At 37.4% G+C, this 16,898-nt stretch overlaps 1 protein-coding gene across 3 annotated transcripts; it reads right to left on the reverse strand.

Annotated features, from left to right (window-relative positions):
* Window positions 1–628: 628 nt before the first annotated feature.
* Window positions 629–5,423, reverse strand: LOC131330288 (MA3 DOMAIN-CONTAINING TRANSLATION REGULATORY FACTOR 2). Of its 3 annotated transcripts, none has more exons than XM_058363824.1 (4): window positions 5,183–5,423; window positions 4,288–4,694; window positions 3,719–3,813; window positions 629–2,772 (listed from the first exon to the last, which is right to left on the reverse strand). In XM_058363824.1, the coding sequence occupies exons 2-4, from the start codon at window positions 4,577–4,579 to the stop codon at window positions 937–939; spliced, it is 2,223 nt and encodes a 740-aa protein (XP_058219807.1). In that variant the 5' UTR covers window positions 4,580–4,694; window positions 5,183–5,423; the 3' UTR covers window positions 629–936. The 3 variants fall into 3 exon arrangements, with proteins under 3 accessions (XP_058219807.1, XP_058219806.1, XP_058219808.1); XM_058363823.1 differs by having other exon boundaries at window positions 4,288–4,697; XM_058363825.1 differs by having other exon boundaries at window positions 4,288–4,776.
* Window positions 5,424–16,898: the final 11,475 nt, after the last annotated feature.

The raw sequence follows: 16,898 nt of genomic DNA on the forward strand, positions 1-16,898 counted from the left end.
AATGTTTCCTTAAAACTATAAATCAATGTGAGTTACTCTTTTACAATTAAAAACTCACAGTTATTCTAATTTCTGATGAAATTACGATAGATGGCAAGTCATATGAGTAGAATCTATAGCAGCTTCGAAGCCATTCCAACAAATGGAAATAAATATAACAAATAAGGAATAAAGCTTCAACCAGGTCGATTGTGATTTGAATTAAAGGCGTTAATGCGATAAGGGTTTCTAACGTATGCTAGAAATTATTCTATTGTTATTTTTTAATTTAGATGTTCGTTGCAATTTAAGCTTAGGCCCCACACGAAACCAGGACTTGGGGTGCGCTACAAAAGTATAGTACGTGATCTGAGCTATCTGTCTCAACAATTAATGGTCTGAATTTCATCTCGGCTCCTTTAGAGTTGAGTCGTCCATTGCCAAGATGAAATCTAGATCATCATTTATCAAGGCGGACTGCTCGGATCGCGCACTACACCCCTGCACTAGAATCCGGCCCGACACAAAAACATCATTACTGATGATGCTGTTGGTGGCCGAGAAATTCTAATTGTTACTATTAGATGTTGTACATCTCAAACAACATTTCCCAGCCACAACACACAATCCAATCCAATCCAATCCAATCCAATCCAATACAAAACTGAAACAAATTGGTTTCAAATTCTATTGACTAAATTCAGTAAAATAATAGGAAAACGTAAACAGAAAAACTAGACACAAGGTCAAACTATTTATGCCATCGGCGTGTCAGATTTTTTCAGCATGGCAAAATAAGGTCCACGGTTATTTCATCTCCCTTTAAAACACATGAATCTCATCTCATCTAATCTCGCTTCGCCGGGAATTAGAATCTCATCTTATTTCCTCCCGAATTTTATCCCCCACCTCACGGTAGTAGATCAAAACTCCAGCGGATAATGCTTACTATATGCATCATAAACAGAAGCCATTCTCCAGTATATGTCCTGATCTATTGAAGCTAAATGACGGATCCAACCACCCTTCGATTCGAGCCCGTTCAACATAATGTGTGAATTGTTTCTCGGCATCGGGAACATCCAAAGACAAGTCGTCCAGAGATTCTGCTACTCTCCCAAAGCCCTTCATCATCTGATTCGTAGTTATGAGTCCTATGCTAAAACACTCTCCAAGCAAACGCCACAACCTGTCATTCTTCTTCTCCATAAGTGTCACCAACGATTTCTTAACAACCTCGTGGTGGAAAAATGGCATGCCTAGCTCTTTTATGCATCGGCATGCTTCCCTTTTATCCCCTCCTGACTCAAACTCCTCCAAGATTTTGCCAATCTTGTCCTTGACATCCTCAATTGCCCATCCATTCGTACTACTTCCTCCACCACCCCAACACCTAAGTATCCTTTCACCCGAAAGGCGAGCCTTTAGCAATGACTTGGCCATTTGGAGCACTTTGTTCCCGATTGAATCCGGCATCAAAAACAGTGTCCCAATTTCTTCCAAGTGCAGTGGGGCTATGACTTCATCCACCACAGCTCTAGCTAAAAACATCGCCAGATCATCAACAACTATCGGAATATCAAGGGCAGTATCATCTGCAGATTCTACCAACATAACAAAACCATTTACCACATCATCACCAGGGAAGCACAAGGAGGACAACAAAACGGAAGCCATTTCTTTCTCTCTGTTTTTACGATCCATTGCCAATGTTATTAACTTCTTGACAAATATAGCGTTAAGCTCGGATGAAGAAGAGTTGTTCTCTGTTTCTAGACAGCGGCTCACCTCTGAAATATCACCGGACAAAAAGTACTCTTGAATCATGGATTGAGCTTTCACCTTGAAGGCTTTGGCAGCAGTATCTTTTAAAGATTTCTTTTTCAGATCTAATGACAGCGGCCTCAAAGATGAGGCGCAAAGCCATCCCTCTGATGAAGCCTTGGAGATCAAAGACTGCAAAATCTGCCTTGCTTTTGGTATGTCAAGCGACAAGTCATCAATGGTGTCGATAATCCGACCAAATCCCTTTGAAATTTGACTAGAATTGATCAAACCTTCTTCAGCTGCCATTTTCAACAAATCAAGAAGCCGGTCTTCAGCTTGACGGTTTTCCATTGCCATTATAATGGCCCGCTTAACTATCTCATGGTGGAAAAATGGAACTTTCAAATCCTTAATGCATATGCAAGCCTCTTTCCTATCCCCACTGACTACATACTCTACCAGCAGATTGCTTATCTGTCCCTTGACATCTTCAACTGTTTTATTTCTGCTGCCACCCCAACGCCGCAAAATAAAATCTGCATGGAGAGGGGCTGATAGGTAGCTTTTGTCAGCTCTTTTAATGACAACAAACCCTTTTGAGTCCTTTGATAAAGAGGCCATTTCTTTCATCAAAAATGCAGGAGGAAGTATGTCATCAACCACGGCTCTAGCTACGAACAATGCAAGAACATCAACTGTGTCTGGAATATCTACAATCAAATCATCTGCGGATTCTATCAATTTGCAGAAGCCTTTATAAACTTGTGGTGGATCAATAACGTCGGCATACAGGGAGGATAATAAAGTAGCAGCCATTTCTTTCTCTTTGTCGTGCCTATCCATGGACATGGAAACCAGTTTTTTCACGAAATAATAGTTATAGCTTGGCATTCCGAGTTCTCTTAATTCGTTTGCAGTCGAGATAACATCATCTGTGGCAAAATATTCCTCCATAATAACTGCAACCTTTTTTTTGTACTCCTCAAAAGGAGAGCTCGGGAATCTTGCACTTAACTGTTCATTTTCCTGCAACCAAATATTTTCATGTTGGTGACTGTCAACAATAAGAAAATCAAACTATCAACCTACTTTAATAAATTATTTGAATAAGCTGTTCAAATACATTTTTCCACCCCTTGGTGAGATGAATTGTTATGACCATTCACATCAAACTTCCAAAAACATAAGCCAAGGTACCAAATCCGCTTCATTTTCAAAGGCATACGTGAATAGAATCAAGTGCGTTAGCTTATTTTAAGGTCTAACTTGTGGATAAAAAAAAAAGAAAAGGTCCAACTTTCTTTGCAGAGAGGGGTGGGGTCTAAGGACGGCATCCGAAAAGGGTATGAGTAATTCAGATCCTTTGGTCTCGGTCTCCTAATAAACCAACCAACTCTGTTGAGAGACCAACCAACTCTATTGAGCTCTTCCATGGTTCACAAGAAGGAGAAAGGAGTCATCCTTTGTTGCAATTCTTATCCGATACTTACAAACACATTCTAAGAACCAAAAGAGGAATTTTATGAGAGCATCTCCAATGGTTTCAGCCTTTTTCCAAAGCTCATATTTTTTTTTTCATTTTGGGTTGAATTACGTTTGGCCATTTTGTTTCGGTGGAGCACTTGGACCATCTTGTAGAGATTTTAACCACAAATATAGCTACCCACGTGGCTGAGGTAGCAAGAAATTGATCTTTCTAGTTTTGTGCTAGAGATTTGACAAGAAATTGGATTGTTAGTTTTGAGCTCTTGTCCCAAAAATGGCTATAGGAAGAAAAGTGGCAAGCCATTAAAAATGCTCAAAACCCAATCCCTAGAGTTTGGTTTAAATAATGATGTGATAACTAGGAACCAATACCTAATCTTGTTCGATACTAGCAATGGAAGGAACCAATGCCAGGCTTGTTCATTAATATCTTGCTCATTTCTAATTCACTTAAAATGGAAGAACTAAACAAGAAAAAGTACATTACCTCATTGCTTGTGTAGTTTGGGTCATTAAGGTCAATAACATGACTGCCATCAGTATCAAGTAAACCTCCCCAAGTTCCTTTGCCTCCTGCACCACCTGGATCATGGTATTTCCAAAATAGGATGAACTGAAAATCAAATCTGATTCTACAAGGATTTCAGAAAGGGTCTAGTCCACAAAGAATAAGCATGTTATACCAGTAACGCTATTCACCGGGAAAAGTAAAACCATAGAAAACCAGAATTAACCTGCTTCACTAAATTCAACTTTAACTTTAATGACCACAAAACTTGTCTTTTCCCAATGATTTGCAATGTCCTACATTTAGGAGATAAGAAGCCCGGAAATGTCTACCAGCCTGATGTATCATGTGTCATACCTTCTGACAAGTGTGGAACAAAGCCAATCATTTGTTCGATTTCTAATAGTACGTTATTTTTAGTATGACACATTAGCGACATACTATTTGGAGTGGTTTCGTTGTTTTTGTATGTCTGTTTTCTAGTGACCTACGCAGAATATTCTCATGTCATATAGTACATAAGATAAAATACAGATCACCAAATTTACCTTTTTTAGGACGGCCATCGAATGGAGAACGTGACTGCTTGTCCTTCTTGAGTGGACTCCCCTTGCCTGCGCCATGTTTACCAGAATGTGCCTTTGGAGATCCTTTTGGGGAACCCTTTGGGGACCTGGGAGACTTAGGAGATCTCGGTGTCTTTGGGGACATTGAGAGCTCTAATGGAGAAACAGATAATGGATCTGCACTTTCTGAAGCAGATCGAAGTAGCTCCCGATGCTCCGTTGAAATGTACCCATCAGACAAATCCATCGTACTGATTTTGAACAACACTACCATACAACCAATCTATCCAAAACTAGACACAATGGAGCTGCAATCCAATTCTTCCATCGCGAATCTGTCATAAGGCGAGTATGTGCCTTCTGAAGATGTTGTCGATTGCGCTCTGGCGCTTCTAGCCCCGAGAGAGAGAGAGAGAGAGAATCAGAGAATACTGATGTGAAGCATTTTTATGATTAAATTATGAATCTGATCTGTGACACAATTGTGTTCGTGTCTATTTTTAGTCTTGAATGCACATCAGTCAAATCACTATGTTCAAAAATTTATTAAGACAGACAAAATTCCAACTAAAAAGTTTAGCCATACAGCTACAATTTCATGAACACTAGCATAATAAAAACAATAAAACTTAATGTAACCTGTCAGGAGTAATAAAAATCTAACACAGCATCTATGTGATATGAATGCCGAAAATAATGAGTCACCAAAAGCGCAAAATAAACTACGGCAACAGATTTACGCGGTTCGCCAAATGTGGGCCTATGCCGACTGTCAGCAGCTGTTATTGAAACAGAATACAAGAGGTACACGAGGCTCACACACTCCACAACATATACTGCACTTGGAATCATACATACTAAGAAAAAAAAATCTTACCGAAAATCGTTATATTGAAGGCAGGAATGGGTGGAGTGAAGACGAGTTGAACTCGACTCAACTCCAGAAGAAGTCTCTTTTTTCTTTTTCCTTTTTTTTTAATCCCAATTCGATTTTCAGTCAGTTTTGAATTTTGGTTTTGGGATGTTGGGATCGAGTTTCGAATATAGTGTTGGAGAGAGATGAAGGAATTAACTAAGTTTAGCAGCGTTGGTTACGAAATGGTGGTTTTGTTCTGTTGGATGAGAGCGCACATTGGCTACGCCTTTAGAAACGGAAAGCCCGGGAAAGTCGTTGGTTCTCGTAACTGACACCTTTTGTGGTTGCCTATGATTTTGTACGTGGCTTTTGTTCTTGGATTAAGGTCATGTGTCAAGTATGGCTACTATCCGTCCCGTCAAATTTGAATTTTATGGGCACACCCCATGCCGATAACAATAATCGGAATCGTTTATTTTTTAGAATTTGTCAAATACTTCATTGGTCCCAAAAAAAAAAACCCATTGATCGCATACATACAGATGAATATGTTTTTTTCCTCACAATAGAAGTACTTGATGAGCTCTACAAATAGTTTCAATAATTGGTTTGGGGCCTGAGGTGGCCTTACAAAATTCAAACTGGACGGAACTGGACTGTACCATGGTAGACAGGACCTTAATCCTTTGTTCTTCGGTCAATCCCCATGTGCTTCAAATTAAAGAGATCTTGTAGTTTGTAGCTGTTGTTGTTGTGCAGGTTATTTTTGGAAATTGATTTTCACAATTTTTTACTGTTCACATTTTTATTCGTTTTTATACATGTAAATTTACTACATTATTTTTTGGTGTGTAAATAAGTGAACAAATGAAACAGTAAAATAGTAATTTCAAAAGCTACGGATGATAAAAAGGGAGTGCAAAAATCACTAATTTTTTATTTTTTATTGCTAAGTTTGTGCTGATTTTGTTGCAGGGCAATTACAAAATCAAATATTCTATACTGGTTTTTTTCAGTACATTTGTTCCCATGCATGTATTTTTAATTGTCAGATTCCATTATAGTTTCTAAAATTTTAAGACGTGATCTAACGGCTCAGGACACTTGGGTACAGGAACATGGCAAAATTGGTACAGAAGAGAACTGGTGTGAGAAATTACTCCCTTTTCCTTGAAGTTTCAGTATTTTTAGATGGATGGATACGGTGTTTAGATCTTTTTTTTTTTTTTAAAAGTATTGGCATGCGAACTCATCATCCCCCACATTCTGCATGTACAGCGGCTTTAAAGTTTAATCTCTAGAACTGGGCTCATTCCATTGGAAGGATGCATGGTAGATAAAATAATTAAATTGAGATTATCAAACATGGTTTTATGTTGTTTTTCCTTTCTACTGTTTACAGAAATTATATTGCGAGGATGATGCTAGCTCTATTTAGTGACGTTGTACACGAGTTTGAGAGAACTATTTTTGATGATGATGTTGGAATGGTAGATAGTGACAGTTCTAATGAGGGACTAAAAATCTCTGAAAACTCTGATGAGAAAGGTGATTGTAACCAAGAATATCCAGAGATTAGGGCTGGGCTGAATAGTTAATACAGCAAACCTTGAATATATGGTTGGTGGATACCCTATGTTAGGGGTGTGCACGGGTCGGGCGGGTCAGTTTTGACCCGAACCCCGAACCCTGATCCGACCATGTCAGGTAGTCTATTTTTTAAACCGTAACCGATCCGCAGAACTACCAAAACCTTCCGTGAAACCGAATGTTTTTGTCGGGTCGGATCCGCCGGGTTGAGCTAAACGAATCTCAAAAGTTCGAACAAATCAAATCTCAGCCAAACACAACTGCAAAAAATGGAAAAACTCAGAAAAAAATTGAGAGAGAGAGAGAGAGAGAGAGCAAGCCGTTTGTGGGTTGTGGGTTCAAACTTCAGAGCTTCACTGATTCCGTCGTTCCGAGGTCGAACGGTGGACGCCGGACGCAAGGGACGTGAGAGAGAGAGGCTGTGGAGGCGGAGACAACGCCGTGATGGTGTGTGCCTTTCGTCTGGAATGGGACGAAGGCTCGCGGAGGCGGAGATCTGGAAGTGGAAGGGTATGGCCATGGCTTTGGTCCCTGGATAAAAATTGTAGAGGAGAAGAAAGAGTGATGAGAGAGAATGAGTTGTTTGTAGGAGAGAGAGAGAGAGAGAGAGAGAGAGAGAGAGAGAGAGAGAGAGAAAATTTTCCCTTTGATGGCTTCAATCTGAAAATATTGAAGAGAGGAGAGATAGACTTGTCTTTTTTGTATGGGATATCGTGATAAGAAGAGAGAAGAGTAGAGATTCAAAGAAAAAAAGAGAGTGGGTGGGTATTAAATGTATTGATGTGTACAGAAGTTCAGAACTTCTTTTTAGGCACAACAGACGTGTTTTTTCAAACTTACACTAGCAGGAGTTCAGGACATCATATATATGTATACATATATAATCTATATAATAAAACAGAGCTGTGTTTGAATTCAAAAGACAACCAACGTTCTAGATTTATCCTCATTTATATAATAAAACAGAGCTGTGTTTGAATCCAAAAGACAACCAACGTTCTAGATTTATCCTCATCTATATAATAAAACAGAGCTGTGTTTGAATCCAAAAGACAACCAACGCTCTAGATTTATCCTCATGCCTACATAAATCTCTACCTTTCATTCTATAAAATGGTGTTTTGGTAAATACTTTGCTTTTTATCCCGCCTTTATGAAACGAAATCTGCCATAATTACATTCCATATTCTAATCCCATGACTTGCGAGAATTCCAAACTGAAAAGGAAACATAAATCATTAACATGGCAAAGTCATCCCTTAATTATTATCCTTACGGCGGCATTTTTCCAAAGAAAACGGTAGGAGTACTCCCCATTACCATTTAAAGTAGTTTCTAAAGCAATTCTTTGTAAAATTTGGTAATTAAGATTCCGTGATTTTCCTTCCTCGTGATTTTGTGGGTTCAAATTTTAAAAGAATAACCTTCTTTTTTTTTAAGTTTCTCATTCGGTAATCACGGAATTGGTTACCCCCTTTTTTAAAAGTGACTAATTTTTAATAGGATTGGTTACCACATCCCATGATTTTCGAAAGAAAACAAATAATTGGAAGAGCTTATGAAGAAAAAACTCTTTACTAACAAATCTCTTCTTTATTTGAAACATATGTTTGATCTACAAAAATCAAAAGGTCTCTTTTATGCATTAAGTCATTTAGACTTTCTATGTTTTTTCCTTTGTTATTGAAATCTATATCGTCTTTTTTCTACATTAGTCTTTATTTTCACAGAGTTACTAATAATTTTCTTTTTATTTGCTATTTGCAGATTCATAGGAGTGACGACATAAAATGGAAGCTTTGGAGGCATCATAATTTCAAGTGAATTTTCCTGCAAAACTGGAACTTCAAATTGCTGTCAAAGTAATTTCAAGGGATTTTTTTTGGCAAAACTGAAACTTTATATGAAGAACTAGCGTTGTAAGTATTAACAATATTCCTATTCTTATATGATTTTTTTTTATTTCTCCTTCCGTTTGATCTTATTTAGAACTGATTATCCAAACTTCTTATTCTGATTTCTGCCTTTGAAATTTGCAAATGGTTTCTTTGAAAATCTGGACATATGTTTTGTTAACTAATTTAATTTGATAGGCTTCCGAGAAAATGTGTTCATTAATTTTTTGTTTACTAATCTTTGAAAATCCGATAGGCTTCCTAAGGACAACGGATAGCAACAGATAAAAAAATTTCTACCATCTTTTTTTTTTTCATCCATTGTTTTCCATTTCAAATATTTCAATATGCTTCTTAGCATGCATTTCTCCCTTTAAACATTGGTAAAAAGGTGTAGTTGCTTTGATTTAGTTGTTTTGTACTACTATTAGCTCTAATGATCTCATTTTTTTTATTGGGATTCTACTTCGCGTTCAATGATTGGCAATGAGATCAAGACAATAATGCCAATTTTTTCCCTGAAAGTGTGCTTCATGGCTCATGATCAGTCCTTATGCTTCTCCTCTGCTATTTGCAAACACTCCGAACAATTGGTTTACATTAATTACATTATAATTATGGAAGAATTTTGATTAGGTTATTATAATCAGTCTATTTTCTGGCGTGATGATATCGTTAGTATGTATTATGTCTCTAAGTTTTTGGTTGGTGGTGATTGGTGCAGGTATTCCTAGAAAGGGGCTTTGGCGTGGTGTTCTTGCACGTCCTTTGTCCAGGAAAGGAAGGTTAGATGCGTGCCTAAAGGAGCTCCTCGGCCATCTTAATCTTAAGAATATTGAGGGACAAAGGAGCATTGGAGTCTTCATGATGACCGACCGTCTTTGTTAGGTTAAATTCTGATTTATTTTGTTAACTTGAATTTTGTTTTATTTTTTTGTTGTTGAATGATGTATGGTGAATGATGTTGACAATTTAGAATAAGAATTTTTTTGTTTGATATGAATTTAAATTAACTATGTGTACTTTGATTCATCCCGTGCATGGCACATTTCTGGAAAGAGTGTAACTCTTTTTCAACATTTCTGAATGGTTTAGTCATCCTTTTCAAGATGCAAAGGATTCGATCCAATTCTTTCAAGATGCTAGGGAACAAACTATTTGTGCTTCGCTTAGTGGATTCTTTCTCGCCCGATCTACGCTTTGCCACAAGTTTGTAACTATTGTAAGCCTATTTTTTTTTTTTATGTTGCTTCGTTCTTTGTTGTTTCGTGGTTAAAATAGCTTTTGGGGGAAGCTATAGACAACATAAATTAATTTTGTAAAGTCTTCAGTTAACATGTGTTGGTTTGGCTATCTAGGTTTCATTTTGTTTGAATCCACTTAGTTGTAGTACTAGGCATGTATTGTGCAATTGGGAGAGTGGGATTGAAGTTATATTTTCGATCTACAATCTTGGTGATGGATTAAATCCAATTGCACTGCCCTTCGTCTATAACATTGGTTCCTAATTTTTTATGTAAATCCTTTTTCATTTTTTATGCTGGCAAGAGATGGTGGTTATGTGATTGACTAGGTCCTCACAGTTGCTTGAGAAGTATTGCGATGTGATCGTTTGGACTTGGGACTATTGCTTCAAGTAATATTTTCTTATGGCTTTCAATGGAATTTTTTTTGGAGGCAAAATCGAATGATCCTGTATGAAGGTGGTGTTGATGTTGGTATGTACTAAATTTGATAGTCTTTGTGAATGATTATTGGTTCGGGATGTCTTTCATTGAAAGTAACTCATAAAATTTATATTGATATTCATACGCTTTGTGATACTGATTTACAACTGGGGGAAGGATAAGTGGAGATAATCAATCGGGGGAAGAATAGGTTATTTACAATGTGTTTTTAAACATGGATATTTAAGCACAGTCATTGATGAGTGAAGAAAATGATGCTCTATTGATTTTTTTCTGCCATTGTGTTAAAGAGGTTGGAGGGATAAAACTTAATAATTTTTTGGCTATCAATTCGGAGCCGTGCCTTTAGGCACGGGCATGCACTAGTCTATATAATAAAACAGAACTGTGTTTGAATCCAAAAGACAACCAACGCTCCAGATTTATCCCCTCCTTCCACATAAATCTACGCCCTCCATTCTACAAAATGGCATGCCCGCAAATATTTAACATTTTTTGAGCATTCCCAAACACACATTCCTGTGCCTAATTTGGAAATCTAATTTCGAAACCTCCGTTCTTATTAATACTCCGTATTATGGAAACGATTATTCGGTCATCAAATGAAAGCATGGGAATGAAACAATTATAGGACTCAATTGATTGATTGATTGATTTCGGCCATCAGCTAAGGAAACAATTATCGTAAAGGAAACAGATTGATTTCAAAATGAATAATTATATCATTTAAACCCTTAAAATCAAAATTCTTAATTTCAAACTAATTTTGTTTCCTTATTTCCCTAATCGTATAGGACTTTATTTTGAAACCCCACCAGATCCCAATTCCTTCAATCACTATCACTAATTAGTTTCATTCCCTAATCTTAATATGACTCTTAATCTAAATCCAGTGATTTCCAATTTAATAGCATGATTTACGCTTCCCAAAAATATCTTCCCAAATATATGAGTTCCTTCTTCGATCTCTCTCTCTCTCTCTCTCTCTCTCTCTCTCTCTCTCTCTCTCTTTTGAAAAATGAAGAGTTGGCCTTCGGAAAAGCATCCACAAATCCTCCGTAGGGTTTTATCCCCTTCAAACCACGTTTAGGAACTGCCCATTGCAACTCCAAGAGATCTCCAACTGTAACTCCAAATTTTTCATTAGCATTTGTCTTCAACAACCATTACCAGTGAAACCCAATCCAGATGTATATACCGAAAACTTATCTTTGAACAAGGTATGTGATATATGTTTAGGTTTATGTTATGTAATCACTATTATATTGCACTGCATTTTATTGATATAGTTTCTCTTTGTCGCCAACTAATTAAACATTATGTTTTTCATAGCAAGGCCCTGTATAATGGATGCTATATGTAAGGCCATGAATTAATTAGGTACTGCATTAGGAGGATTATTTTGTTGATCATGACTTTGGTGAAATAAACAGATTTGGCAATCTAGCTTTGGAGGATTTGCCAAAGAAACGCTTCCTAATGTAGGTATTGAGACGACTCAATTTGAAGTCATAGTTGGTATTAATTCGAAATTTAATTTTGTTTTGTGCCCACATCTTGCTAAGGATTTTGGAACTCTTTTAAATACAAAGTAATTGGAGTGTACATTAAGACTGAATTGTTTTGGTCTTGCGATTCTATATTTTCTTACATGGCTTTCAGCATTTTGTAGTTTGACCGAAGACTCCATTGTGTTACGGTAAGTTAATTAGGTAGAGATGTTCCTTATTATATTACATTCAGTCATGACTTCGAAGTTTTAATATCACACATGAATTTATTTTACAAATGGTTTATTGGTGTCAGAGAAATCATATGGCTGCGGTTTTGGTGGTCTAATAAGGATTAGCTTTTGGTGGTATGATACCGTTTAGAACCTTTTTTGTTTTGAATTTGCTTGGCCTTCGTATTTTATACATTTAGTTGGAATATAATGGCCAAAATGCTTTGCTAGCTATGTTTTCCATTGCCACACCATAGTACGCCAAAAGTGCCAAAACACCTTTTCATAGGCATCTATGTACATACTGGCTCAAATTCACTTGGCTTGGCTTGGCTTGGCTTAGCTTAATCAATTGTATGTGAGACAAATATATGAAGTGACGAGTTGTGCATGGAGTGAAACTCATTACTTGAAACTAATACTATGGTAAACATAATTTTTTGTCTCATTAGATTCATTACCAACATGATCTCTATTCCAGTTTCTTATGGAAATTCCAATTCTAATTGAAGATTGTGTCTTTTTTGCTTTTTTTATGTTGCGTCGAATTAATATGCGGTAGGACAAATAAAATATTTATTTTGATGATATTCTTAGTTTTGTTAATTTCTTTTTATCAAGTTATGAAGCAGGGGTTCATGTTGCAAATGGGAGAAACTGCATGAGAGAGCTATGGAGGTGGGTGGGTGCATAAGGATCACATGCAATGAGTTTCAGTTTTCATGCAGAAATATTGCAAGACGTGAGGTCTTCCTGCTATTACTAGAGGGAGATGAGAATATAGGATTTGCTTATGGTAAGAAGTGGAAAGAGTTACGAAGGGGTTGAAGTGGGTTAGAATGGGTGAGAATCTAAAGGAGGATTCGGATGTAAGTCATGATAATTGGGGTTTGAAATTTATTACGGTTGAATTTGTTTTCATAGGTTAGAGGACGGAGATGGGTCTCTCAGTGGTGTTGTGTATGGTTTTGTAATTGCTATTGTATGCGATTTGTTGAATATGCAATCACATTACGTTTAGGCCAAGATGACATTGTTTGTAGTTAATTTCATTTCAAGTGTGAGTGTGACTGACTTTCGATGGAGTTGTTGAATTTTAGATTAGTCGAAGTGGTACCCACTAATTAAAAATTGATTTGTGTTGGGGTCAAATTTATGTGGGTGTGTGTCCATAGGCATGACCTTGCTGAAGAGTAACGACACTAAAAGCCAATTCCAATGCCGCATTCTTAGAGCCGTGCCTTAAACACAATTATTATTAGCTTTGGAGGTTCAAATTCGTTATTAGCTTTCCATGGATGATTTTGTTCAAACACAGTTATTTTTTGTTCATTTTGTGTTCTGATTGTTTAACTATAGGATTCAACTAATTGGGTTTGAAATCAATCCTAATCATTTGGCTGGATCGCTTATAGCAATTTATGAAGCTTCCGTTCTCTATCAATTGCTTATCAATCTAGCATTTCTTCCGCTCATTCCATGAAGCTCAGTGTTTGGGTTTTTGTTGGGCATATGGTGTATTTGGAAATTAAGCTTCTATAGTTCTATCCAACCCATTGAAGCTCTACCAGGCCAAGAACATGCAAGGGTGTTGGGAACCCAATTATATTGGCGCCCCCAACCTTTGATTGCCATGCATGAAAAGCTTTGGTTTTCCTCATTCTATGTTCTTCTATTCCTGCCATTTTCTCTTGAAGCTCAATGTGTGGGTGTTCTCTTTTGCAAATGGTATATTTGGGGATTAAGCTTCTACGGGCCGGAAGCTCTAACGAGCCAACTACACCCAATGATGTTGGAACCCAGTAACATTGGGAGCCTCCAACCTCACCCAGTCTCCACTCCCAGGTATCAGTCAAATAAACCAAAGACGAATGAATCCTAGGTTTGATTTGGAAGTTAAGAATAAGGGGATGATGAATCTTAGGTTTGATTTGGAAGTTGATAATAAGATACGGGACAACTTGGCCTAAAATAGCATGATACTTCTTAATCCAGTGCATTTGTTTGGAACAAAGGAGCACAAACGATGTCTGTGGAACTAAGCCTCTTTTTTATTTGTCATTAAGTAAACCAGCTTAGGCGATCACTGATTAGTATACAAATCATAAATTCTTGCCAAAAGACAACTGAGTAGTTCAAAGAACAACTTATGTGTATTAGCTTTTACGGTGCTATTACCATGTTCACGGTGTCTATCATGATCCTAGGAACAAAATTGTTGAAATAGTAAAACTTTATAACGAAAGAGGAAATGGAAAAACTTGCGATGAATCACTAGCCTCAGTAAAGTGGTTTCTCAACATGCTTTCTCAAAGACGTATTGCCCAAATGTTGGATCAGATATTTGTTGTTTTCTATATTTACATGTCTGGATATTTGTCAGCTTTGAATATTAGATTCGCTCTACTCCAGCTATTGCATTGCTACTTATTTGGCTGCGATTCAAGTTGTGTTTTTTTTTATGAGAAGTCAGGTTAAATGAAGAACGTGGTTATTAGTAGAGAAGAGTAATCCTTTTTTTTGGAAAGTCAAGAGTAGTCCTTTATGTACATAATTGAAATAAATGGACCCTGTTTGAAGTTAATTTGAGACACACCCTGAAGGCGGGACAAAACATGTCTAATGGGAGATTGTGTTCATTGGTAAAAAGGGCAATTCAATTTTTGTTTCAAAACATGTTTCGTCGCGCCTTCAGGCACGGGCAATATCAAAACCCTCCAAATCTCATTTGAATTTTCAATACTGTATTGAGAAACTACATTACAGAAATTGTGATGATTCATTGAAAGTTTTCACTCCATGATTTGTGCGACGATCTGAATTTGCGGAAAAAATAAAATCGTGAGTCCAAAATTTATTTACGTGTGTTGATTGTTCGAGCCGTGCCTTTAGGCACGGGCATGCACTAGTATACGTAATATGGTCGGGTGGGTCGGACACGGCGGGTCCGTTTGACAAGAACCCGAACCCCAAACCGAGACCCATTTTTTTACCAAAACCCAACCCGTAACCGTCCAATATACCTATTCGAAACCGACCGAGACCCTTCGGATTGGGTCGGACCTGCGGGTTCACGGGTATTTTGCACAGGCCTACCCTATGTAGTAATGCTGCATAGCCGGGGGGGGGGGGGGGGGGTGTTTGTGGGGTTATGCATTGCATTGAAGGGTGTTTATGATGGCAAGTTCTATGAGAGCAAGACATGGAACTTAGAAGCTAGCTAGATCTAACACGGGTACAGTGGGTTAAGGCCATATGCATCTAGGAGAAATGGGAAGGATACCCTTCAATTGAATGGAATTCATCTTGAACACAATTGTGTTACATCATAAACGATCGAGTAGGCAACTGACTGCAGCATTGTTCGCAAAGAAGTATCTAAAAAAGTTCTAAGACGGCACCAAATTGGAAGACTAGGAACTTAGGAAGACGAGATTATGAATCAAGGCTGCAAACAAGTAGAGCTAGTTTTGAAGGTTCAAGCTCGGCTCGTTCAAAACTAGCCTAGCTCGGGTTTGGCCTAAGTCAAGCCCAAATAATCGAGTTCGAGCTTGGCTCGTTTAGTATTGATTGTGTCATTTCCGTATAAAAAATAATTAATAAAACAGAATAATTATTACTACCTAAAAGACAGCGGTAAGTACTCCGAGTATCGTTAGGAATTACGAAGGCTAAGTTGCGGTTACTTCAACTAATTTCTAAATTAATTCAGAAACAGATTTGATTGTGCGATTCCTAAAACATTAAAAGCTAAACTAAATTATAGCAATTAAAAAGTAGAAAGAGTTTATGAGAGAAAAATTTAGAGTTTCGAATCCACTCAACCCATTGTAACAATTTTCTATGCGATGATAAAGGTTAATTATTCGAATTAATCCGGATATCGTTAGGGTTCACGGGCCCTCACGGTATCGCCAAATGATTTTCATGAATCATCAAATATCATGGGGTATCGCCACCTAGCATGGATCATCTTACTAGTACGATCCGTCTCTGTGGCACAGATCGTCTAATAGCACGATATATATAACCCATCCTACTCAGTTAGTACAAAACAATTAGAAACCGTTATATGAACGTGCATAAGAATCTAGAAAATCATACACAAGACTTAATAGAAAAAATTAATATCGCAAATAAATCCTAAATCAAAACATATACATTGTTACTCAGAGCGTGAGTTTCATATACAACCTAGAAGAGGATTTTAGACGGCCATGGAAGACGGGTGTTCCTTGTCCGAGAGCTGCTGCCCGAAGGTCTCTGGCCGAAACTTTTCTCACGTTCCAAACTGACTGCCGAAGTCAATGGCTAATACTCTTTTTATATGTAGGGTTGCAAGAATTACATAAGAGGTCTATGGGACTTTATGTAATTACTAATCAACAATTCTTCTTCAAAGCTCTTTACACTTTAGCCCCAGCCTTCCATTAAATCATATTTTTATACAATATTTTGAACAACGAGCTCGATCACCCTGTAAATACAAAAAAGGACAAAATAATATAAAGTAACATAGATAAATGATTAACAAATGTAGTCTGGATGGCCATAATATCAATATTTCGGCACTTATCAAGTATTGAGAAGTTCAAGCTCGGTTTTTTTACTACACAAGCCTCTAAAAATGAACCAAGCTGCTTATATACGAGTTGAGTTCGAGCTCGACCTATGTTACCTGGAACGCGGATCATTCCGGTACAAGGAACGGCAATGCGGTACACCGCATGCTTAAATTATGGTATGTTATGGGTAGGTTTTCTATAGATAACAAAACTAAAACTTACTCTTCCAAGCGATAAACATCCAGTGTAACACTCTTATTATGCGATAATCACATG

This window comes from Rhododendron vialii, chromosome 6a (assembly GCF_030253575.1).
Source record: "Rhododendron vialii isolate Sample 1 chromosome 6a, ASM3025357v1".
NCBI lineage: Eukaryota > Viridiplantae > Streptophyta > Magnoliopsida > Ericales > Ericaceae > Rhododendron > Rhododendron vialii.